The following is a 23,706-nucleotide window of genomic DNA, read 5'->3' on the forward strand; positions in this document are numbered from 1 at the left end:
TACAGCAGTAAAGACATACTCCATTAACCGGTTCCTAAACCGAGAATCCAATAATGCTTTAATGTACACAAATGCAATATTACCCAACAACGCCAACATCAGGACAGCAACAGAATAGCAGATGGAAGAAAAAAATAAAATAAAAAAGAGCGAGTAAAGAATGTTAACGTCCACTTCGACCGGTCACGTCCATCGTACTCTCAATGCCCTCCCACGGCAGTTCATCGTCATCATCATCGTCGTCCTCTACTGCAGGTCCGGTATTCTTCCGAGTAGATGCAGACTTGTGCGTCGACGCTGTCACGTCTCCACGTTCACCGGAGTTTTCAATCCCGATGGACTGTAGGGTCTGCTCCATTTCCCGTTCCGTCATCTCGCGTCCATCTTGCTTCTGGCCCTCCAACACGTCATACAACGCATAGATCTGGTCCGCTTTCATATCGACGTCCTTGAGCAACTTCTCGATTTTCTCTCCGAGAGTCTTCCGTTGTCGCTTGCCAAGAGATGCGTCGAGTTTGTTGTATGCCGCTTGATAGGTTGCCAGCTGCATCTTCAAGTGCGACAATTCGTCTTCCAATGCTTTGAGGACCGTGGCCAGTGCAACGGGAGGGTCCTGCGCGGGGCGCAAAGTGGGCTCTTCGTTGTATACACTGGGTTCTGGCATGCGCTCCGACACCGGGATGGGTTTGGGTACTTGGACCTCGTGGGTGTGGTCGCAGCTGCTACCATCGGGGATGATGCGCTGGCACACCGTGCAGTTCTTGCCGTTGTGTTGTGCGATTCCATCAAGTGCCTGTTGTGTCACCTCGGGCAATTTTGAAAAGTCCTGAGCGGCCAGGTCTGCATGACGGATGGTGATATCGGGGAGGATGAAGGCAGAGGTCATCTCCTCCACGTCGCGACGCCGTCTCCGAGGAGAAACGTAGTTGGGACCGTTGTCCGAGTGCCGTCGTTGTCGTTCCTTGGGCACGGTAAGGTTTCCATCTTCAGGCGTGCTTGTTTTAGAAGTTGCTGTGACTTCGCCAATGGCAGAGGTAGGTCTGGCTGGTGTTTTCAAAGACGACTTCCGTGGCACAGGAGCCTTTGAGCTTTGTCGGGTGGTGTTTACGGTCTCATGCGTCGCAGTAGGCTCCTTGGGAAGACCACCCAGCCGTTGTTTGCGGGCCAGCCGCTCTTCTTCAAGCGTCTTGCGTAGCTGAGCAATTTCGCGTTCCTGCAGGGAAAAAAATATTAGACCGCCAGATCGTAGATAAAAAGGCGGAACTTACATCAATAAAGCTAAGCAAAGTCAAGTCCTGCTCCCCCTGAGAAGACTTTCTCGTGTGTCGAGTAACTTCTTCCGTTGTAGTCTCAACAGGATCAGTGACATCCACTTCCTCCACAACTACCCGCTTGACGCGCTTGCCGGTATTCGACTTCTTCTTGTCAGCTCGATCGGCCGACCGGCTCTCTGACTTTTGTTTCCTGATGCGCGGAACATCAAGCGAGAACAAGGCCTCTTCAGCTCGCTCCTTCTCAAGCCGCGAGAGCTCTTTGTCAACCTGAGTCGAGATTTTGGTACGAGTGTCTTCGTCGCGCGCAGGTTTCGACCTCGAACGCACGCTTTTCGTAGTAAGGTCCCTCGTGTTGCGGCTGACATCAGCGCTGCGTTGCGTGTGGGTTTGGGTATCGTCGTCCATCTCATCAGTGGCATCGGTTTGCTCGGTCCGACCGGTGTCTTCGCGGGTTTTTTGCGTGTAGTTTGTAGATCTAGCCAGCTGGGACTTGAGTTCCGCATTTTCGCGCCTCAATTTCTCGTTCTGGTTCTTAAAGTCTTGCGCCTCGAGATATGCAACACCCAACTGGGAGACTGCCATATCGCGCTCGCGGGTCAATTTGTTCAAAGTAGCTTCGGAAAGCTGAGCCTTCCGGTCGATGATGTCCAGCCGATTCTGCAAAGCGAGGTTTGTGGCTTCCAATTTCTGATTCTCGCTTGCCAACTGACTGTCCCGTCTGTACTCTTCCGAATCGTAATCCCTCCGGCTGTACTTGTCCTTGGGACGAGACCTATCTGACTTGAGGAACGCATTCTCCTGACGCATATCCTGAATCTTCTTTTCCGCATCAGACTTGGCGTGTTCCAGCTCGGCCACTCTCTCTTGGAGAACTCTCAACGAGACAAACAAAGCTTTTTCATCATCCGGAACCGGAACAGCATCTAAAGGAAGATGCTGGCGAGAGACCGACGTATCCGGATCTTGTGACGGCGACACAAACCGCGTCGATCGCATCTTCTTATGACTAGGCAAAACCGGGGTCCCATCTTCATAAACACCAGAGACCAGCTCCGAAAGATTAGGCAAATCCGGCAACAAGAATGACTGGTGAGTAAACGTATCCCCAGCCCCATTCGCCGGAGCACTGCGCGTGCTATTCGAAAGCTTCCCACCCGGACGCACCTCCCTCGACGCCCTCTCAACAGCCTCAGCAATCTGGTGCGAAAGATTTGCGTTCCCAAAGCGTGTCGACCGGGAATTGCCACGCCCAGGCGAAGGCCGCTGTTCCTCACCCGTAAATGAAATATCGTACGGATCACGCGCTCTAGCATGCATCTCAGAAAGCGTCCGTCTCTGACTGTTCGACTGCGGCTTGATATTCTCTTTCTGCGCCTGACTTGCCCTTCGCACCTGAGCGTCCTTCCGTAGATTATCGCTAACCGCTCGTCGAGGCTGAGCACGCATTGCTGGTTTCTGCGGCGTGTGCGAGGTCGGGTAGTCCAGGCGAACGGCAGGCGAAGATGAGCGAACACTATTTTCGAAGCTCATAAGCGAATTCCGCGAATCTTCCATATGACGCGTCGGTTTTGAAGATACGCCCCTGCCAAGTTCGACGGAGAGTTCGTCGTCGAGAAGTTCGTCGTGGAGGTCGTCGTCAGATGAGGAGCCGGCGTTTGAGAATTCGGGGAAGGCGCGTTCGATGGCGGAGGTGTTGATCGCGTAATCGGGTTCGTCGTCGTCTGCTCCGTCGTAGAATTGGTGGTTGTTATGGTTTTTGCGCGCGTTGCTGGTCATGTTAGGAAGACGCGGGCTGTTGTTGTTGCCGTGGTTTGTGGATTGGAAAGCCTCGTGTTCGGGATCGAAGTCCGAGCCGAAAGACGCGAAGCTGCCGGTGGTGTTGTCCATTACAAACGACACCTATTCTAGTCTGTAGTCCTTAAAACAATTGAAAACTAGGGACGTTAGACGTCAATGTCTCCTAGTTCAAAACAAAGGACTAAAATGGGGCATGGCAAAGCAGGTGGAGAGTGGATGACAGCATCAGGAGTCTAAAATCTAAGGTGGCTGGGGAAGGTTTGTTTACACGGCAGAATGTCACCGCCCGAGTCGCCATAACAAACATTCATTTCACTATGTAAATAGATATACAACCAAGTTCATGGCCAATATCTACAATTAATACCATAGCTTTCCAGATATGTAAATGTTCAACCAAATCATCAGCTCAATCCCTCCAACGCCATGCTAGCCCACTAATTCGGGGCTGATACCACTAATGTCCGGGGAATTAAAAGATCGTAATCGTCATACTCGTAACTAGGTGTACAATTGAATGTAAGTTGGAAATCAAGAGTTTTGATGAGAAGTCGCCGTCGTGTCCGAGGCGTTGTTGCTAGAATGCTCGGCGAAATTCTCGGCAGGGTGTTCTGAAACGTGTTCTGCTTGCTCTGCTTGCTCCTCTCTGGGTCGAGGCATGGTCGGCGTCGTTGGCGTCAAATCACCAATCGGACTAGCAATATCGACCTGAATAGTAGGTAGGAGGGAGAGCTGAGGCAGTTGCGGAGGCCGACTTCTCTCCGTACTTTGATCCGTCTCGTTGTTTTGATTGCTTTGTGCTGTCTCGTCCGGTTCCTCTCTTCTCTCGTTTTCATTCGAATCCGCGGTCTGCCCAGCCTCTCCCGTTAGATTCCTGCTCCCTCGCGCATCTAGGCCGAACTGCGCTACAACGGGGCTTGAGTACGCAGGCGCTTCTCCCCAGTCCAAGAAATCGTATTCCGGAGGAGGCGGAGCACCGGTAGTATCCGGCTCCTCTTCTGGAATCGACTCGGGACGGCTATTCGAGCGAGAACGTGCGGAATGCATGGACTGCCGCTGAGACGCCACAGGAGTCAACGTATCTCCATCAGAAGTAACAGACGACCCCGAAACAAGAGACGAGTACGATTCACCACGGTAATGCGCAAGTTCACCCGTAAACCCATCCCCCGAGCCCTGTAACAGAGGGCGATTGTCAGAATCTGTCGAATTATTCCTCAGGCGCGAACCATCATGTCGCACGCGTCCCAAAGCAGCGTAGCTCACACTGGCGATTCGCCTATCCCGACCACGCGACTGGGACTCTGCCAAGAGCGTCGTGGCCGACTGGTTGCGGCTATTATTGTTTCCTCTGTTCCCCCGAGCCTCCGAGCGACTGCGATCGCGGATGGTGCTCTGCAAGCGAAGTTCCTCAAGACGAATAAAATCGCCCCGTTGCCGGGCTTCCCGACGTGCCTGTCGTCGAGCCTCACGCTCAGCATGTTCCTGCCGCCGCTGCACACGGATCTGGTACAGCCCTTCCATAAGTTCTTCTCTCCGCGCTTCCTCCTCCTCAGCGGTCTCTGGAAATTCTACAACAACATCCATGCCCTCCCGTTCACCTTCGCGGGCGATAATCTGTTCTTCTGGCTTGGGAGCCGCAGAGTACGGAGGCAGCGTAATCACTGATCGAACAGAGGTCTCACGACGAACTCCATTCGTAGAATTATCGGTCGTGTTCATCTCCGATCCACCACTACGACCCGAGCCGTGGTATGCCGTGTCTCCGGCCTGATTAGACGACGATCCGTTCGACAACTGGCCATATGAGCGCCCGGCATTCCATCGATTCCATTTATCTTTGAGGCGTTTTCCGGGGAGGTATTTGGGCGAACAGTTCATTCGACGGAGGGTGCGGAGGATAAAGAAAATGGTCACGCCGACAGTGATGGCGAAGACGACAACTGCAGCGACCTACAGAGTAGACAGAGTTAGCTTTCTTCATCGCCATAGTAAATATAAAAACGAGAAAAAAAACATACAATAATAGCAGCAGTCGTCCCCGCCGATATTCCACCCGAATCATCCTTCCCTGGATCTTTATCTCCCGGACCCAGATTATCCTGGCGATTGGATCCATGCTTCGCATCCGCCGGAGGATCCTGTCTGGCCTCCAACCATCGAAAATGGGAAGGAATATACATATCCAAATCCCTTTAACTCCTTCCAGGCAGTGGTGAAAGAGGCCTTCGAAAACCCGGGTGACAGAGCATGCAGACCAGCTGTAAGCAAATGGAGACTTGCCGCTGACAGTTGTATGTCGGCAGGAGGCAGACGATGCGGAGAGAGCGGAGAAAAAAAAAGAGGCGATGCAAGAATAAGGCAGAAGAATAGATGGACCTGCACGGAGTAATAATATGTAAGGCCAGTTCAGAGAGGATAGAAGATGACATGCGAAAGAAAGAACCGAAGAAAGAAAAGAAGAGGCGTAACCGTGGATCCCGGCTTTACAGGAACCAGCCACAGGATTTTGCCATAATACCAGTATTGTGTACTTGTACAGTATGCACGTAGGATACAGAGTGTATAAGAGTGCAAAATAGGAGTGCAATAATCTGAGGAATCAAACAAGGATATGAAATAACAGGACACATCTTGAAACAACCAACATGCTCCCGGTTCAGCGTTCTTTGACAATCTTCCTCGAGTGGTTATTTTTAGAACAGCGTTTCGTACCCTGGGTGTGCTCTGAAGTGTGAATGTTCCTATTGAGGCATTGGAAGACAATAGACAATAGGAAGAACAATACAATAGGCAACTTTATATTACCAATATTCACTGGTTATGATTATGCAGTAGGACTGGAATGCTTCAACTCTATTAACAAGAATCCGGGGTATGGAATGTTGATTACGCACTTAATGCCTCAGGCCACAACACTGACGCCTAGCCTATTACCAGAAAACCAAGAAAAAGGTCAAATACACTCCTCTACCAACGCCTTCAATCTCCCTCCATCTCGTCTAACGAGATCCCCATATCCCCCGTGTTCAACTAGACACCCCTGCTCCAACACCACCACTTGATCGGCAATCTCCATCATCTCCCGTGCATGCGTGATCATGATCACCGTCAACCCCAGTCTTGCATTGACCAATTTCCTAACTGTCTGTCGAATAACCTCCGCACTGGTTGGATCCAGGGCCGAAGTCGCTTCGTCTAGGATGAGGATTTGTGGTCGTCGTACCAGAGCACGCGCAATGACTAGACGCTGTGCTTGTCCGCCGGAGAGTCCAACGCCGCCGTCGCCTATCTCGGTTAGATAACCACAGGGCAGGGAGGCGATAAAGTCGTCGATGCCGGCGGCTTGGGCTGCAGCGTGGATGTTACGCATGCTGCGGAGGGGAGAGTCTGCGTCGAGTCCGTAGCTGATGTTCTCTTGAATTGTGCCGGGGAAGATGGTGGGTTGTTGGGAGACGATAGAGATCAGGGAGCGGAGAGTGGGTGTGTGAAGACGGCGGATATCGACGCTTCCTAGGCAGATTGCTGGGAAGTTGCTAGTGGATGGTGGTGGTTCGTAGAGAGACAGTAATAAAGATGCGATGGTCGATTTTCCAGATCCGGAACGTCCGACTATTGCTGTGCACGAGTCTTTGGAGATTGTGAAGGAGACATCCCGTAGAACGAAAGTGTCATCACGCGATGGGTAGCGAAATTCTAGCCCAGTAATAGTCACAGGAGCTGCCCGGGAGATGCCTATGCTGCCCCTGTGTTCATGCGATACACCTTCTGGGAGGTTTGCCAGACGCAATAATTGCGCTGCCATGTCGCGTGAGGTGCCAATCTGGGGGACTACAGCATGTCAGTGATGAACAAATAAGGGCAAACAAGATACTCACTCCATGATAACACAGTGCCTGCATATCCAATACTGAACAGCAGCATCGAGAACGTCGTCATGATATCCTTGACCGTAAACTCTGCCGACGACACCAGAACAGCACCATAATAGAATACCAGAGCTATATCACATTAGAGAAGCCCTGGTAGTCCGAGAAATAGTTACTCACCACTAACAAACATAATAGTCGACTCGGCCAACCCAAACAGAACCCCAGTATACCCAGCCCTCTTTAACCCCATCTTCATACACCTCGCTGCAGCCTTAATCTGCTTTTTGTGAAAGAACGGCTCCAGTGTCAACGTCCTCACCGTTCGAACTTCCGAAAAAGCCTCCACAAACACCTCCCCCGCAATCCTCCCAGCCTCATTACTCTTCTTCTCCCAATACCCACTCGTCCCCTCAAACCCCCTCGTAATAGCATAAATAACAGGCCCACAAGCCAACGTTACAAGCGTGAGTTTCCAACAAGAAACAAGACTCCATATAACAGCCAGTACGGTAATCATAACAGCCACCAACACGAACCCCGCAAAACGGCCAACCAAGTTTCGCATGTCCTCACCGTTTTGGTCCAGACAAGCAACGAGTTTGGAGGGAGTGTTGGCTTCGTCTTCGAACCATTGCTTGGGCTGGTCGAGGACGCGGTGGAAAGCTTTCTTGCGGAGAGAGTCGACCCAGGCTTCGCCGCAGAGTTCGAGGAGGTAATGCATAAAGTAGGAGACAGTTGCATCGCCGATGGCAACTCCGAGGACGGCGAGGGACCATCGCGTGGCATTGGCGTGTTTGTCATAGAAGGTTCCGAAGAGTTCGGACATGCAATATGAGAAGAGTGGTGTTGCGCTTGCGTGGCCGAGGGCGCAGACGAAGCCTATTGATAAGAGCAGTCGCTGCAAGTTGGTCAGGTTTGGGATTATGCTTTTCATGATTCCGTAGATAGATGTTTCATTTTGGTGCTTCGAGAGGCGTTCCGGCTTCATCTGATCTCCGTAGGGATTAATTGACTGTCGACGGTTAGTCGCCTCTATAGGATGGAAAGGAGCGACTGAAAGACGACGGTCATGTAGGTCTATGAGCACCGACCTTCGCTTGTTAACGCGAGCTCTGTCAAGTCGTCGCATCGGAATTCCGGGCTGACCAAGAAGATCCTCGTCTCCAAAACCGCCGTTTCGGGTGGGACTTGGTAGCAGTTCTTGGAAGATCGATTTCCGATGTTGCATGTAGGGTGCAGTGGGTGACTTCAGCGGAAGATCGGGTATATTTTCGCTCCTCTCGTGTACACTCTTTGCCATCAAGATATCATCATCCGATGTATCATCCGCAGGGTCATGATGGCCTGAATCGTACATTGTCTCTTGTGATGCCTTTGCGGCGAAGGGATCGCTTTCTGTGCTCTTTTCTAATGCCCTTCTGTACCCTGACTGCACAACAGAGCCATGCTCCATGACATAGACAAAGTCATCGTCCTGGATTTGGGTCATATCATGTGTAATAACAATTGTCGTTTTTCCCTTTCGCCATTTTTGAATCGCCTTCATGATTGCAGTGCGGTTGGCGCTATCCAGAGCGCTTGTAGGTTCGTCGAGAATGAGAATTGGTGTATCCCTTAGCCGTGCTCTTGCAATGGAAACTCGTTGTCTCTGTCCTCCGCTCAAAAAGCCCCCACCGCTACCGACACAGGTATTGATACCGCAAGGCATGTTATCAACCGTACTCTGGAGCATCGCCATATCAACACAATTTTGCACATCGTCTACACCGAAAAATTCACCTTCTCGACGTCCGAGCTCGATGTTGGTGAGGATTGATTCATTGAAGAGCACGCTCTTCTGCTCGAGGAGGGTTATGTTGTTTCGGATCCAGTTGATGCTAAGCGATTCAATCGGATTGCCGTCTATGTGAATTTCACCGGACGTCGGGAGGTAAAATCGCATGAGGAGTTGTCCAAGGGTGCTTTTTCCAGAGCCGCTTTTTCCAATCACGAATGTGGTCTCTCCGGCTGGGAAGAAGAAACTGGCTGAGTTTAGAACTGGTCTTTCGGGCTGTGATGCGTACGCGAATGAGGCCTAAATAGTCAGCCTCTAATCACAAAACAATAATATTGGGTTAAAAGAGGACCTACATTGTTCACTTCGATGTCACCTTCACAATACTGCGGATACGACGCACCCTTCGTCTCATCCGAACGCTCATCCGTCGAATAATTCAAAGTCCCCACCAATGCAGCAGCAGCAACCTTACCCTTCTCTAATACAATAACCTGTGGAAGCCCAAGCTCAATCGACTGAGCAGCTATTAAACAAGCCCAGAACGTCCGCAGGACCTCACCAGCTGACAGCTTACCAGAAATCGCCAGGGAGCTTCCATACCAGAACCCCTGCACAAACATACCAAACATCATCAACCGTATCGTTGCTATTTGCAGAGAGTTTATGCGCGCATGTCTCAGGTAATGCATTGCGGCTTTGTCGATTCGGAAGGAGAAGTTGCGGAGCTCGACTGATTGTGCGTTCAGGCATTTGACAGTGTCGATGGAGGTGATGGCACTGTTTCCGATTTTGGATGCGGTTGTGAGTTCGCCCTGTTGGGCTTCGATGCTGGGTTTCATTTTGGTTGACAGGAAGGCGACGATAGCTGAAAAAACCGGGATTCCTACCAGGGTTACCAAGGAGAGGTTCCAGGATGTATAGAGTGCCAGCACTAGGGATATGATTGTTCGGAAGGCGTACTGCAGGACGATTCCTAGCGGTTGCGAGGTTGCCATCTGTAGATCATGTATCTGGCTATTATGGCATTAGTCCAGATCCGTGATTCCGGGTGAGATCACTCACGCCTGAAGACATGACAAAGAAGCCGCAGTGCCATTCTCTTGCCCTTCGAACCACTCAATCTTCCTTTCCAACAACCCCTGGAAAACCTCAGCGCGAGCACTAGCCGCCTGTTGTTCCCCAAAAACGATGAAGAAGAGAAAATAGCTTCCATTCAGAACCCAATTAGCAATCCCAAGTACCGCCAACTGCACACAGCCGGAGACGACCTGGTCAAGTAGCGTCTGACTTGAGACACTACCAGCGCCGAACAGCATGAATGTGTTGAAGAGATTACCCAGAATGACTGCAAAGAGAGGCATGATGATACCAGCCAGGAGAGCAAAAAATGTCGCCAACGCCATCGTTGGGACATGGTTTGTGGTTATGAAGCTGAATAGAGACATCCATCCGTTCCGGTGCTGGCGTCTTCGTTCCGGGCGAGAGGCGCAGGCGCCTTTGGTAGGCGATGGTTTGGAGCCCATTGCTGGATTTGCCTGCTATTGCTTGTCAATAACTATGTCGCAGAAGAGCATCTAGGCAGTATGGGATATGTCGAGTGGAATGGTAAATAGATATTGGGTACGAACCTGCAGCCATAATGCTGTTATAGACCCTGGTGGGTAAATCAATAACTTCCTAATGCAGTGATACTTATAAAATTATCAGCCTAGAAGAACAATATGATCTTTGTAGTATTGTGGTTATTTTGGTTTGGATTGTGGAGCGTTTTCTTTGTTTATTTCCCCCTGCAGTAGTGGTGAAAAACGAAACAAAGAGTGAATATTCGACGGCACGTAATAAACACAGACTGACGACTAGAACACGACTCTAGTATAATCAGGCGTAAGTAGAACAAGTGGTTAAGATGGTTGAACTCGAAATAATACTTTCTCGGTATTACTCCATTCCGAGAAACATATTTTCGATCCAAAATCAACTTCATAGAGATTTCCTCATTCATGTGAGATCAACTATGTATATTTCCTTGTCACTCACCTGCATTAACACGCAAGACAAGAACATAGGGCAATAGCCCAATCATCCGATCTTTCCAATGCCCGAATAACGTGCTCAAGCATCATGCTATCTCTTTTCTTCCTTCAACATGATTACGCTATTACCCCCGCTGATTGCAGTGCCTGCACTCATATACTATTTCGTTTCCAACCACTACGCAGTCGCTTTCCGGATTTTCTTCTACCAGCTCGTCTGTGGTGACCGAGCTGTAGAACGAATTGTCACGGTCTGCGGTGCCGGGAGTCAGTTACAGTTTTGGCTGAAGTGTTCAACTACGCCCTCGGATTGCTGCTGGTTATCGGAGCAACTGAGTCTCAAATTTGGGCCGTCGTTCGATGGTCAAGGCCGAGAATAAGGGGCGGCAGTGAGGTAATTGACGACGTTAGTAGCCATGAAAAATGCCGGTACAACGGAATTTCTAGTCCGTATCTTCAACAAGAACAACAAATGAGCATCGCTATTTACCAGTATGGTATTCCTTGTGTACAACTTCCGGGCTAGACCTTCAGAAACATCTGGTCAAACCCAATCACTTCCCACTTGCCAGATTCCGTGTTAAGAGTAATATTGGAGTGCTTCGCCTCTCCATCCCGGAAATACCCAGCCTCCACCTCCTCTCCCCCAGCAACCGGCCGTGTAAGATGATTCTCCCCGGCCTTGACAGTGAAGTTGGCAAGGGGAAGATCCCATCCATTACGGCTGGCCACAGTAGGACACCCGAAATACTTAGCCTGCACTTCGTTCTGCGTAACATGCAGCTCATAGTAGCCACGGTAGTATCCTTCAGTCCATCTCATCTCCTCGTTCTTCTTGTATGTCGCTGCTTCAGCCTCAGCGCCGCTGATAGTGCCCCCGAAACCCTCGCTGGACACTGCTGTTCCGGCGAACTCGACACCAATGGCACCTTTGCCGGTTGTGCTGTCGTAGGACTTCTCACCAATCCAGGCAAGGTCGCTTACCCAGTTTGTATGTGTGTCACCGGCGAGCATGATGTTGTTTCCGATCTTGTTGTCGTACAAATGCTTTAGTGTGCGGTTATAGTGTGCGCGGTAGCCCTGCCACCTATCGTCAGCGTTTAAAAAGCACCCTGAGCGGGAAGGTGAAGCCATACATCCCAAGAGTCCAGATTGACTGTGACTTCTCCGGCAATTTCCCGCTTGAGACGAGAGAATCTAAGCTGGCTTCCGATTATTCTCCAAGTAGTGCCTCGGTTGGCAGAGTCGGATAAGTGTCTGTAGAGCCAGTTTTCCTGTCGTGCTCCCATCAGTGATCTTCCAGTGTCGTTTTGAATTCGTTCGATGTATTCGTCGTTCCAACCTAGTACGACAATTAGCACTGACGGATCTGGTATATATCAGATATCTTCCCACCGAGAGACGTGATACTGCGATCATAGTTCCTCGTGTCCAGCATCAACAGATCCATCAGATTACCCATTTGGAAGGAGCGCCAGATGCGGAGGCCATCATCCATGTCGACCTGGCTGTTTGCCATTAAATATACATGTTGTGAGGGAGCGGGAAAGAGGCATACCGAATTGGCATCCACTCGAAGTAGGCCCTGACGGCGTTCATTTTGCGTTGATCAACACTGACCTTGGGCCCAACGTTCAAGAAGGAATCTTCGGTGTTGTTCAGCCCGCTGAATCCGTCTCTGTAGCCGTTGTTGGCGATTTCTACACATTGTTAGCAAGTGACCATCTTATACCAGAGATATTGGTATTCTCACCATGGTCATCCCAGACCGGAATCCAAGCAAAATTCTGGTGCGACGCAGCCAGATCGTGGTCAGTGCGATACTGAAGGTCACATTGTTAGCAGTTTCCCTTAAGTGGAAATAATTATATCTACCTGGCCCAGACGCGTCCGATAATCATGCAGAGTAAAAACCTCATGTCCAGGGCTATGAACTCGCTCGACCTCAGCTGCGTCGGATCCGTATTCGTAAATGTAGTCACCGAGGTGAACCTGAACCAGTTAGCTATTTTACTGTGTTAGAGTAAGGGGTGAGACATGCCACATAGTCAACGTTATCCTTTCTCACGACATTTCCATAAGCGTTGAAATATCCATTCGCTATTAATTGTTAGCTTGTCACAAGAAATGCAATAAAATTAGGTATGCGTACGCCACTGGCTGCAAGAATGAACCGCGAGCTTGATCTCCTCCGTGTCTCCATTCGCAGTAGGAGCAGTCTTGGTCCTTCCAAGGGGACTGACCACATCGGAGTCACAGACATTGAACTGATAATAGTAGGTGGTGAAAGGATCAAGTCCTTTGGCCTCAACCTGTTGCCGTTGTCAAAACTAGCTGTCAGAGAAATCATCTTCTCGAGTGCTGCAAGCTAACATACCTTGATAGTATAATCGATATCGCTACTTGTCCACGCCATCCCTTGATCAATCACCTTCCCTTTCCCTTCCTTATCAAACACCCGATATTTCACACAAACCGGATGCGCAGAAGCCTTCACATACCTCTCCGTCTCATGATTATACAACGGCACATCCCCAGAAACAGTAACATCACTCTCATCAGACTCCATACTCGGTGCCACGCGCGTCCACAGAATCACACTGTCCGCATAAGGATCTCCTGAAGCAACACCATGGGTGAAATTCATCTGGAAGGGTTCGTAGGGGGCTTCATCGCGCTTGGAGAGGTTTCGGGCTGTGACCTTTTCGAGGTCGATTCCAAGACGTGCGTGGCGGAGGGATGGGCTACGGTAGTTAAGGTTTCCGGTGTAGCTTGCTAGAGCTAGGGCTGATAGTGTGAGGAGTGGGATTAGATACCCGGTGAAGACCATTGTTGCAGACCCGATCCTGCGCCTGTTTTACTTCTCTGCTGCGAAGTGAGGTTGCCATTTTCGATTCTTTTATAGATATATTTGTTGTATCTTGGCGAGAATGAAGACAATGATATCGGCTCGTCTACAAGCTGTAGGATGTGCCCGTAGAATCCATAGCCAATAGAGGATAACTGATTTACCACATGCCAGTCAGCTAATTAGAGACATATCCCATATGCTATATGCTTCCATAACAATTGGCTATAGCCAGACGGGGAGATTGGGACATTAGGGCTCCGTGCCTGAATGCCAGGATGCCGGGATGGACGGTGACCTTGGCTAATCTTGGCCCGGGCTATGCACAACGGATAATTAAACGAGCTACCAATCCACGAATACTATCAAGCCTCGTGAGCCTACTAGTTTATCGGAGACTATAGAATAGCCGAGCAGAAATCTTCAAGTGGGTGGATTATGTTAACTCGCCTGAGAACTCCCATTCCCATCTTCCTGCTCGTTTGCTTTCCTATACAGGTATATACTTCTGTATATTTGCACTTCTCCATCGTTGCATTCTATTCCCCAGACCCATTGGCGCGGCAGAAGGGGAATGTCAAGTTCAAAGTGTTCCAAAGTTGGTATATGATAGAGATGTATGTACAAATTCCGACGAGCCCCGAAGAAGCAACTTCAAATTTCGAAGAAAAATAAAAAGAAAAACCTGCTTTTCTCATTTCCTCCCTTCCTTCATTTTTTTTTTTTTTTTTTTTTTTTTTTTTTTTTTTTTCTCATTCTTTTTAATGCCAGTGGAAGCAATACCATGCATTTTGGTACACGATGCACGGAGTGGTCGATATGCGCAGCACTCGGAAGGAAAATGTTGTCCATAAAGTATATTCGGGTCTCGGAAACCAAACTCGATTGGTCCAATCTATATTGTCGTCTAATATCAAATCGTTTAACGTAAATCCGCTATCGTTGGACAATTCCGTGTCTAAGGTCCTATGCATGAGCGAAACCGCGTTTCATGGGTGGCTCCTAGTGGTGAGGACGAAGGAAAGCGTCGCGTCGGTTACGAGCTAGCCTTCTGTGCCTTCTCGTAGATCCAGTCGTTCAGACCAGCGCGGTTTCTAATCAAATTGTATCAGAATACAGCTCCACTCTCCATTTCCATTTTAACACCCCAAAAAAAGAACTTACCTCGCAATCTCAACAGCGTAGAACTGCATGCGAACGCCTTAATTCACCCAACAATGTCAGCATCTACTATCCTACCTTTAAGTATTTATCAGGGCAATATCTTACCGAAAATAGTAGTGTCCTGATCATACTCGTATTTGGGGTTCGTCCGGATAATCGTGCCAAAGTTGAAGTCGTGAATCGTCTTCTCATACTTCATCATCCAGTTGCGCCACTTCTCCTTGCCGGCCTTGCTCTTCATCTCGTCCTCGATGAGTGTCGCCGCGGGGTCGAAGTCGGGGAATTCTTCCTTGAAGTGTGCGTAGATCTCGTCGTCCATCTTGGTCAAGCGGAGCTTCGAGCCGGGGACCTTTTCGAGGATGGCCCAGTATGTCATGAGGTGTTCGACGGCTGTAGTGGTGTGAGCTGGTATTCCGGAATTCCAGTGATCACAGAGATGGGGACCAACCCTTGACCGCGAACTGCTTCTCCATCTATGCAGGAAGCGATTATTAGTATTTCTCAAGCGATGTCGCATGCTTTAGAACAACTCACATCCTCCAGGTTCTGCGCCTGCTCTGGGTCAAATGGCTTCGACATTTTGGCTGGTATGTGTAATGGACTCTTCTAGGAAATCCGTGAAACTATATGCAATGAAAACCGCTTTGCGCGTATAGCAACAGTAATGTTCTGTCTTGAATATGCCCCGCGATCAGTTTTTTTTTTTCGTGAGCGGAGATTTTTGCGCTGCCCGCCCTGAGCCCCGCCGGAGTTGGGGCGCTACGTCATTTACTAATGGAGTATCTATAAGGTTCTATTTAGTAGCAGAAGCGTCGAGATTCAATGCGATATGTGTATTTAGATAGATCGATTATCTATTATAAATCTGGCAATATGGTCGAGATCCAATATGACTCAAAGCACGAAGTGGCAGAGACTGGGTATTCCAGTTCCAAAGACATCGGGCATAGACCCCTAGAACTTAGGTTCATTCGTCGTCGGAATCAGATAGCTCTTCAAATCTTCCTTCCTGTTGTGCCACTCGGACAGGATTCTCCACGTTCAAGATTCCATTCGCTCTAGCCCTGCAGGGGGTTAGTGACGGCTATCTCTCGCAGGAGTTGCGCTACTGGGACATACCTTTCAAAGAGCACAAAGAGTCTTTCCGCTTCCTTCTCCTTCTCTTCTCTGGTCATAGGTGGCTCCGCGTCTTGTGGCTCGGCAGACCACCTCTGGCCAGTAATCGGGTTGATTTCTGGATTCAGTCCACCCGACTCTCCCTCCCCGCCCATCTTGGGAACTTCCATGCCACGAGTTGCCAGGAATCCAGAGGCATATCCGTACCCAATATTCTTCGTGAGGGCCTCAGCATCCCTGTCAGAAAGGACAAACATGAGCTCAAAGATTAATATCCTCAACTGCGAATACGGTGACTTTGTGGTTTCCAGCAGTTTTGAAGGGAGTGTGTCTGATTTCCCTATTGGCTGGCTTCGATTCTCGCTTTCGGGTAGGAGAAGCTGCTTCATGTGTTCGCGAGGTCCATTTGGCGCTCTTTCGCAGACCACGATGAGGGTGTAGAGGAGTGGGATTGCTCTCGATTCGAGTTCAGCTGGGCTGTAGACAGAAATGGTTTTATCCAGGACTTTGATCAGTTTGTCAACGATCCCGTTCTCGTTAGTTGCTGGGAAGAGAATGCCGTCTTCTAGCTGTTTGACCTTTCCCCCTTCATTGTCAAGGACCGAAATACAATTAATCAGTTGGCCGACGACTTCATCTAACGGCTTAGCGGGAATATCAGCACGACTAAGGATCGCAAACATATGAGGGAACGATGGCGAGAAAATTTCGGCCGCTTTAGCATTGCGTGAGGCAACCAGGTAGGTTAATTTCAGGGTATCAGTCAAAGCCAATTCGTCCATCTGAGACAGGGCCGCTTTCCCTGACTCGGGGAACTGGGCTGCATGTCGGGAAATTTGCTACAGCTGTCAGTGCCACGCTACTGCATGTTACAACAGCCGACTCACATAATTGAGATTGATTCCCAATGCATGTTCGTTAACGAGTTTCTCGACATCCATCGTACTCCTGTCTGAAGAAAATAATAAAATCCGACTGGCCATCATTTCATCATCTGAGGCATCACACTAGCCTTGGTATCAGCATCATGATGTTAGTCATGGTAGCTCTGCGCATACCTTGAGTCCCTCTGCAAGCCTACCAGAGTATCCAGTGTCTACAAAGACCTGACGCATGTTCGGATTTAACAATAGAGCATTCGCGACACAGCGCAAAGCAGACCGGCGAACGTCAGCGATTTCTCCGTCCACGCCGTATTTCATTAGAATTTCGAACCCCTGTTGCCGTCAGAAAAAGGCCACCTGGAATACACCAGCCATCACTTACATCCTTGGAATAGATTGGATCAGCATCTTTGGGGTTTGTGCCATGTTGCCGTAGCTCTAGGAGAGTCTGCACTCTTTCTGCGTTGAAGAACCCGGGGTTAGAATAGCACACAGTATCCCCCTTTTCCAAACATACGCTGAGATGTCAAAGTGCTCTCCTTTAAGTCCTTCTCGAGAGACGCCAGTAACTGAGTAACTTTCTGCAGCTTGGCTATAGAAACCTCGGTGTTAATACTTCGCGTATTATGAATGTGCCATACCGGTCTGCCGTACCTGCGCCTTGAAGCATCCCAAATTGCATCATCTTTCACGATAAAGCCTGTCGTTCAGGCGTCAATGTAGTCAGCGGTCAACTCCTGTTCTGGGAGACTCCTGGTATGCGGAATAAGGACAAGATGGCGGAGATAGCATCGGAGCCCCACTGGATCTCCGTAGTAAGCAGCTTATTGCGTTCTGCAGAAATTGCACCTGCCAAGTATTCTCTGGGGGTATAAACCTCGACTTATGAGAGTAAACACAGAGTGTTGAGTGCTGATAATATTTAGTGGCATCGTATGTAATGCAATCACTAATGTATGACACTGTGTATCGACACCTCAGGCAATGACAGCGCCACAGCCACTTAACGCGTGCACCAGCCACAGTCGCGATGAGGCGCGTCTTTTTTGCCAGCGACAGGGCTTGGCGCGGTCGTCCACTTCAGGTACCGGCCAGACATCGATCCTCATCACCTCGTCTCTCGAACTGCCAGTCGGGTTACCAGGACATGGACGGAGTTGTTTGAGTGCTGCAATCGTTGGCCCGAGCCGCAATGTTCATTGCCTTTCCTCCTTCTTTCCCGTCTTCAAGTTCTGCGCCGTGCAATTCTTTGAAATATGGTGGAAGCTGTCGCCGGTCCGCCAACTCCACTCAGGAAAACACCTCGTGTGCCGGCTCATGACGAGAATGGTCAAAACGAAGCCTCTCCCGTAATCTTTCAAACACCAGGGCCTTCGCCTTTTTCCGTGAACGGTTCCGCCGATGTTCCTTCTACTCGGCAGTCGAAACGAGTCAACTTCTCTCCATACCCGAGCCATGTCATACCGCCATCAGTCGCCAGTATTGCGATGAATTCGAAATCAGACCTGAAGACACTAACGCCGTCGAATGAACGCAAGCCCTCAAAGTCCATCCTCAAGTCGACGAACACGCCGGTTCCCGTGAACACCGCCGAAAGCGAACCTGTGACCCCCGGAAATTTCATCATGCTGCTACACTCTATTGCAGAACAACTCCGGGGAGAGTCTACAACTGCGAAACTCGACGCTTATATGCATTTCTTTGGGGTACTGAGGACATACGAAGGGGTACCGACACTGCAAGAAGTATCGGAGAAACTGGGCGTGATAACAGACTACATGCGGAAGGATGTCACCAGGGATCTTGAAAATGCGGCACCAGTGGACATCAATCTTGTCTGCCAGGCTCTAAAACTGTCTGCGGCTCTCATCTGGCACACCGAGATATCCCGGCAGCTGTCGGATGACTTCAGGGCTTTTCTGGTCGATCACTCCATCGATAGGCTTCACGATGCCAAGGTGCCCAAGTCCGTATTGATCCATTGCATGTCTATTCTATCCAGTCAGAATTTCGGCTCGAAAATTATGAACAATGCACGTCTGACACGTCTGCTCAATGGGCTACGCGATATCAGTGACAGAGTGAACGGGAATGGAATTGTCTCGCAGCGGTTGTGCATCTACCATCGTCTCCTCGAACAGTTCAGGTCATTTTTCATTTCTCAGGCAGCTCTATGGATGGAGCATCTTATTTCTGGACTGCTTCATCCCGTCAAAGACACAAGAATCAAATCGATTTCCCTCGGCTCACAGTTATCTAAGATCGCTGGGCCCAATGCAACGCTATCCAAGACTATCCGTGAGATATTCGACAAGCCACTCGGCAAGAGCAAAAAGCTAGTGTCTGAGATTTGCGAGAGAATGTCTCGGATGATGGCATCTACCGACACCAGCTCCCATGTTCCTCAAATTTGGACCGTCATTGTTTCCCTTCTGAGATCCAGAGCGTTGAACATTGACCAATGGGAGCATTTCAGAGAATGGGTCCTCGTTCTCCAGAAGTGTTTCAATTGCAGCGATGCGGCAATCAAGGCCCAAGCTATACTTGGGTGGAACCGGTTTGTCGTCGTCGTCGGCCCTAATGAAGCGACCAACCCGTCAGTGATCAAAATGCTGAGCAAGCCCATCTTCTCCCAATTTGAACGAAAAAAGCAGGAGAAAAATGGAACATATCCGAACCAATTGGCCGTGTCTAGTTACTTCAACCTCTTATATTTTTCTTTCCATCCAACCGCCACTCACTCATTCCTTGACACGGTCTGGCAGGATTACATTGCTTCTCCTTCTTCCACTATATTTTCCTCGAATTCGACGCTAAGCAACCATGTTGCACATGCTCTGTCATACATGCTATGGAGCTCGCATACTAGGGTTTGGACAGAAGCCACAATAAGCCAATGCACCAAGTTCGACCCTAGCTTCTTGCCGGCACTCGAGTGTAAGTGGACCAGATCGCGTATCACGTCGGTTCTCAAAGTCTTCGAGAATCTCTTCAAGTCAGCGCCTTGGACAGATGGACAGCCCGGGCAATCATATATCGCAAATGCCTGGGGCAGCCTCTCGAACGCCTTGTCCTATGCTTCGAGCAAAGAGATCACACCGACGCCGGAGTCAATGCAGGCTGTTGCCGCAGTACTTGGGCTCCTTCAGCGCTTATGGAAGTCTGGACCATCGTCACTTAACGCAGCTGGCAACTACGATACATTCTTTGAGCGGTTCTGTTTTCTGTCTACTAAGATCATCTCAGATCTTGGAAGCATCCCATTTACCGAGAAACTTCTTTTGAAGACATCTGATGAAACATTTCAAACCGCTACCACACCCACACACCGCGGTCAACGGGGCGACTCAAACATAAACACCCCTATTGTGCATTTATTGCGCCTGGTCAGCGATATTTCTGGTGTTAACGAGCCAACTCAGTCTTACTTGGACTTGGTTAATGGCACGCTTGAGGCCTTCTGTGACGGAAAAGAGACCAGAGGTTCACGCCTGGATCTCCTTTGTCAGTGTGTGGACTTACATCCCAGCGAAACCAATTCTCATTCTGCGCAACATAAGTTTGACCAGGTTGTCTGGGAATGCACGGCACAATTTGCTATGGATGCTTTGTACCGTCTGAAAGAGTCTAATCGTGCACCTTCACCACGCGACTACGAAAGTGTTGTCAAGATTCTCTCCGCGGGTTTGAAATTTGCCGATGTTTCTCAATTTTGGGGCCAACTCCTTGGCTCGTTTGCTCATGCTACGAGGACTGAAAAAGACGACCAGGCAATTAAAACGATGGTCCTCGAGCCAGTTGCTGAGGCTGCGACGCAATTCCACAATCGACTTGTTTACACGCCTTCCATTTCACTATTACTACTTCTTCTGTCCGTGTCATGTGAACGCCCGGACATCTCGCAGACCGACGTAAGCCATGGGTTGCATCTTCCGAAGAAGCTTCAGACGCTGGTCCACGAAACACTCAGAGAGTCCTATGGGGCCTTTGACCCAGCGAGCAGTGCAGGCGCTGCGCCCTTTATCGAATCCCTTGCATCTTTCCTGGAGTCCGGGGATCTGAATTTCCGGTCCATGGTTCTTGAAAAGCTCCAAGGACCGCTTGTCCAGTGGTTAAAGGACGAAGTGCGCAAACTGGATGCCGAATCTGACGTAGGGAGTAGGCATCTGCTTGCTGTAAGTGAACGAAAGAAAACACTGCTTATTGTTTGCGATATGTGCTAACTTAGTGATAGTGTCGCGTGCTTTCATCGGCTGTTCTAAATATCATTCAGATGTCGCTGTCCAATAACCCCCCGTGTCTACAAAAGTTTGAGCCTATCATTTGCGGAGGCTTAGAGTCATCCCATGTTTCGATATCAAAGCGGTTTGTAGACATGTTAAACACCATGTCGAAATCTGACGGATCGCTTGTCTACAGCGATTCTATATCGCGTGCTTTGCAGTTATGGGAATCGAATAATCGGATTCAGCCACCAGCCTCCTCGCCGTTGGTTAATGGCTCACAGGTATGTTCTCGGGAAGGTCTATTTGATTTAAGTTCCGTGCTGATTTGTTCAAAGGTCAATATCCATACCCACGCGGCTAATGGCAATTCGGCCCCCGACTCACCCAAGCCACATCAGACATCTGAAATTCCAGCTGTGGCTTCGCATGATTCATCACCGGTTGTCAAGGTGGATGGTACTACAATGGTTTCGCCAGGAGGCCAAAACCAATCCCCATTGCCAGAGCAACGCCAAGCAGATGAACTTGCTTTCATGCAAGGCGCAATACCGCTCTCAGCTGCGACCGCATCACGCAAGAAGCGTGAGGAACTCTTTTCAATGATCGAGAACCTGCGGTCATCGTCTCCTGCCATCACGCCAAAGGAGCTCGGATTCATGACTCCTCCCCACCTGCGCAACTTCTGCAACGCTGGTCGCGATGCTGAGCCTCCATTGACGCCTACTCTTCCGGTCGCCGCAGCTGAAAATGAGGACGTCTTCCTTGGCTCATCCCCAACACCTAGTATAAGAAACCGGCCACAGTCTTCCCAGGCAAGGCTCACCTCGTCTCAAAGGGGGAAGACACCCGACACCCATGCCAATACAGATCCCCCGTCCTCTCCTCCCACCATCAAGTCGCCGAGTCCAGACCGCCAAGAACCGCAACAGCCAGCGGAACAGGAGAACACGATGAATGAACTGACAAGTCCTCGCAAGTCTCCAAAAAAGAAATCCAAGAAAGACCGCTCAAATGCCAATCCCTTGAAAGAAAAGCCCGTCAGCAAGCGGTTGCGCTCTTCGAAGAAGTCTACTCAGAACAAGCAATCTTCGAAGAAGACGGAATCAAACATGCGATTCGAGGAAGCTAGCGTATCCACCCCGTCAGGAATTCCCAACAAACTGCCTAGCACAGGCGGTGTGAGCAACACCATTGCGGAGTCATTCAACGAGGAGGTCAATGAAGACGTGGAGTTCCAAGTTGCATCTCAACTTGAGCTAGACTTGGAAAATGCCGCGGATCATGAAGTGGATACAAAGGACGAATCAACAGAGCTCCCCAACAGTTTTCCCATGGCGAAGAAGAGAAAGCGTGGTGTTGAAGACGTCCAAACTCCTAGGTCAGAGAAGCGCCGCTCGAATCGCCTAACTTCTTCACAGTCAGCTGCCATGGATATTGTTCCGGAACTGAGAAGCACACGCTCGACGAGGACCTCGGCCGTTGCTTCTCAACATAATGATACTTCTCCCAAGTCGTCGCCGGCTCAATCTGCTGGTAAGAGACGAAAGGAGCAAGAGAAGTTTGATGTCGAGTCAACTGAACCAGCAATGACAGAGCAGGAGCAGGTCGCAGGTAACTTTGAGAACAACTCTCAAATGCCGGAATACTCTCAAAACCGGAGAAGATCGACTCGCCTTGGCACGGTTCCTGAGCAATCTGCCGCGGAAGAAAGCCCTCGGAAGAAGTCTCGGAATGCGAGACGCGCTCGTGCGCGCCAGGCCAACAGAGAGAACCGCCAGAAGAATATGGATACCAGTCAGGAGACTCAAGAGACTAGTCAAGAAACCAGCCAGGATGTGAGCCAGATTCCGGACTCGCATCCGCAGGAAGAACAATCCTTTGCAGAAAGCGTCGTTGTACAGGATACTGTTGGTCAGAAAGGAGAGAAAGAACCAAACTTTCCGGTTAAGCAGAACGAAGTCCAGGAACTGGAATCTTCAAAGCCTACTTCTACAGAGCAGCTCGCTGAAATCCAATCCGACATTGAAATGAACCGGCCTGAGGTACAGCCGGAACAATCCACCACACAGCCTGATGTCGAAATGGAAGACACAATTACGGTTCCTAAAGTCGAAACCAGTGAACTAGCACAGGAAGAACATTTCTTTGCGCAAGCCACCCAGCCCGAAGTGCCCACTGAAGCGCCCACTGAGAAGGACGCAGATACCCCTCAATCAGGCCTCATCCGCTCATTCGAGCAGTCACTGAACGATCTCAAGTCCACCACCTTGGACGAAAACAGTCTCCGACAACTCGATGAACTGCTATTCAAGATTCGAGTCGAAGCGCATGATGCGTTTCGGAGACATACTGGTTAAGTTGCATACATGCATAGCGATGGCGTTGATTAAGTCTTCTTTTTGTTTGAATGTTTCCTATTAGTTCCTGGTTAGACTTGGCTTTTGTTTCATTTTGCAGCGCTGTTAGTTTCTTTTTCATTTGTATTTGTTTGCCTAATGTTTCTGTTTGGGTACAATTATGGTGGCATCATGCTTATACTTCATATGTTATATCCTGGGTTTGGAAAGGGGCTGTATATGGTATACATGAAAAGATGCTATAGACAAATATCATGTTTTCATTAATTGGACAGCTGCTCTGGTATACATTTATGGCCTCGGTTCTCTATGCGGAGGTCGAGTTCTGTATATCAATGTCAACTCAACCCTACCAGAT

The 23,706-nt window shown here is 49.6% G+C and overlaps 8 protein-coding genes across 8 annotated transcripts; 2 read left to right on the forward strand and 6 right to left on the reverse strand.

The window, feature by feature from the left end:
• Positions 1-163: 163 nt before the first annotated feature.
• Positions 164-3,161, reverse strand: EURHEDRAFT_445090 (uncharacterized protein; the record flags this gene model as incomplete). The annotated part of the gene is made up of 2 exons (XM_040783505.1): positions 164-1,213; positions 1,269-3,161. The coding sequence occupies 2 exons, from the start codon at positions 3,159-3,161 to the stop codon at positions 164-166; spliced, it is 2,943 nt and encodes a 980-aa protein (XP_040643456.1).
• Positions 3,162-3,602: 441 nt separating this feature from the next.
• Positions 3,603-5,254, reverse strand: EURHEDRAFT_373681 (uncharacterized protein; the record flags this gene model as incomplete). Its single annotated transcript, XM_040778557.1, has 2 exons — positions 3,603-5,024; positions 5,093-5,254. 2 exons carry the CDS (start codon positions 5,252-5,254, stop codon positions 3,603-3,605), a joined length of 1,584 nt encoding a protein of 527 aa, XP_040643457.1.
• Positions 5,255-6,027: 773 nt separating this feature from the next.
• On the reverse strand, positions 6,028-10,165 carry EURHEDRAFT_446253 (ABC transporter ATP-binding protein; the record flags this gene model as incomplete). Its single annotated transcript, XM_040783585.1, has 5 exons — positions 6,028-6,902; positions 6,950-7,072; positions 7,121-9,017; positions 9,074-9,734; positions 9,783-10,165. 5 exons carry the CDS (start codon positions 10,163-10,165, stop codon positions 6,028-6,030), a joined length of 3,939 nt encoding a protein of 1,312 aa, XP_040643458.1.
• Positions 10,166-10,869: 704 nt separating this feature from the next.
• On the reverse strand, positions 10,870-13,583 carry EURHEDRAFT_535350 (alkaline phosphatase D family protein; the record flags this gene model as incomplete). Its single annotated transcript, XM_040787316.1, has 9 exons — positions 10,870-11,833; positions 11,890-12,095; positions 12,149-12,261; positions 12,312-12,453; positions 12,507-12,576; positions 12,629-12,745; positions 12,795-12,853; positions 12,906-13,065; positions 13,131-13,583. 9 exons carry the CDS (start codon positions 13,581-13,583, stop codon positions 11,276-11,278), a joined length of 1,878 nt encoding a protein of 625 aa, XP_040643459.1. The 3' UTR covers positions 10,870-11,275.
• A 446-nt stretch (positions 13,584-14,029) lies between these two features.
• EURHEDRAFT_407771 (uncharacterized protein) lies at positions 14,030-14,339 on the forward strand. The gene has a single exon (XM_040780656.1). It carries the CDS (start codon positions 14,040-14,042, stop codon positions 14,274-14,276), a length of 237 nt encoding a protein of 78 aa, XP_040643460.1. The 5' UTR covers positions 14,030-14,039; the 3' UTR covers positions 14,277-14,339.
• A 5-nt stretch (positions 14,340-14,344) lies between these two features.
• On the reverse strand, positions 14,345-15,467 carry EURHEDRAFT_407772 (polysaccharide biosynthesis domain-containing protein). Its single transcript, XM_040780657.1, has 5 exons — positions 15,300-15,467; positions 15,214-15,238; positions 14,871-15,155; positions 14,766-14,802; positions 14,345-14,695 (listed from the first exon to the last, which is right to left on the reverse strand). The coding sequence occupies exons 1-5, from the start codon at positions 15,342-15,344 to the stop codon at positions 14,638-14,640; spliced, it is 450 nt and encodes a 149-aa protein (XP_040643461.1). The 5' UTR covers positions 15,345-15,467; the 3' UTR covers positions 14,345-14,637.
• Positions 15,468-15,573: 106 nt separating this feature from the next.
• On the reverse strand, positions 15,574-17,673 carry EURHEDRAFT_407773 (synembryn). Its single transcript, XM_040780658.1, has 7 exons — positions 17,420-17,673; positions 17,283-17,357; positions 17,148-17,224; positions 16,940-17,098; positions 16,769-16,888; positions 15,885-16,720; positions 15,574-15,829 (listed from the first exon to the last, which is right to left on the reverse strand). Exons 1-7 carry the CDS (start codon positions 17,448-17,450, stop codon positions 15,733-15,735), a joined length of 1,395 nt encoding a protein of 464 aa, XP_040643462.1. The 5' UTR covers positions 17,451-17,673; the 3' UTR covers positions 15,574-15,732.
• Positions 17,674-17,861: 188 nt separating this feature from the next.
• EURHEDRAFT_469442 (putative telomere length regulator protein (Rif1)) lies at positions 17,862-23,701 on the forward strand. Its single transcript, XM_040785283.1, has 3 exons — positions 17,862-20,940; positions 21,000-21,272; positions 21,327-23,701. Exons 1-3 carry the CDS (start codon positions 18,022-18,024, stop codon positions 23,346-23,348), a joined length of 5,214 nt encoding a protein of 1,737 aa, XP_040643463.1. The 5' UTR covers positions 17,862-18,021; the 3' UTR covers positions 23,349-23,701.
• Positions 23,702-23,706: the final 5 nt, after the last annotated feature.

This window comes from Aspergillus ruber (genome assembly GCF_000600275.1).
Source record: "Aspergillus ruber CBS 135680 unplaced genomic scaffold scaffold00001, whole genome shotgun sequence".
Taxonomy (NCBI): Eukaryota; Fungi; Ascomycota; class Eurotiomycetes; order Eurotiales; family Aspergillaceae; genus Aspergillus; species Aspergillus ruber.

Bases quoted from the DNA above. Each gene is read 5' to 3' on its own strand.
- EURHEDRAFT_407772 (XM_040780657.1), bottom strand. From the start codon at position 15,344: ATGTCGAAGCCATTTGACCCAGAGCAGGCGCAGAACCTGGAGGAT. The intron at 15,156-15,213 runs GTTGGTCCCCAT...ACACCACTACAG, and splicing joins GAAGCAGTTCGCGGTCAAGG to CCGTCGAACACCTCATGACA. The intron at 14,803-14,870 runs GTAAGATATTGC...GGGTGAATTAAG, and splicing joins TCAGGACACTACTATTTTCG to GCGTTCGCATGCAGTTCTAC.
- EURHEDRAFT_469442 (XM_040785283.1), top strand. From the start codon at position 18,022: ATGGTGGAAGCTGTCGCCGGTCCGCCAACTCCACTCAGGAAAACACCT. The intron at 20,941-20,999 runs GTAAGTGAACGA...ACTTAGTGATAG, and splicing joins GGAGTAGGCATCTGCTTGCT to TGTCGCGTGCTTTCATCGGC. The intron at 21,273-21,326 runs GTATGTTCTCGG...ATTTGTTCAAAG, and splicing joins CGTTGGTTAATGGCTCACAG to GTCAATATCCATACCCACGC.
- EURHEDRAFT_407771 (XM_040780656.1), top strand. From the start codon at position 14,040: ATGTTAACTCGCCTGAGAACTCCCATTCCCATCTTCCTGCTCGTTTGC.
- EURHEDRAFT_407773 (XM_040780658.1), bottom strand. From the start codon at position 17,450: ATGATGCAATTTGGGATGCTTCAAGGCGCAG. The intron at 17,358-17,419 runs GTACGGCAGACC...AGGTTTCTATAG, and splicing joins TGGGATGCTTCAAGGCGCAG to CCAAGCTGCAGAAAGTTACT. The intron at 17,225-17,282 runs GTATGTTTGGAA...TCTTCAACGCAG, and splicing joins GAGCACTTTGACATCTCAGC to AAAGAGTGCAGACTCTCCTA.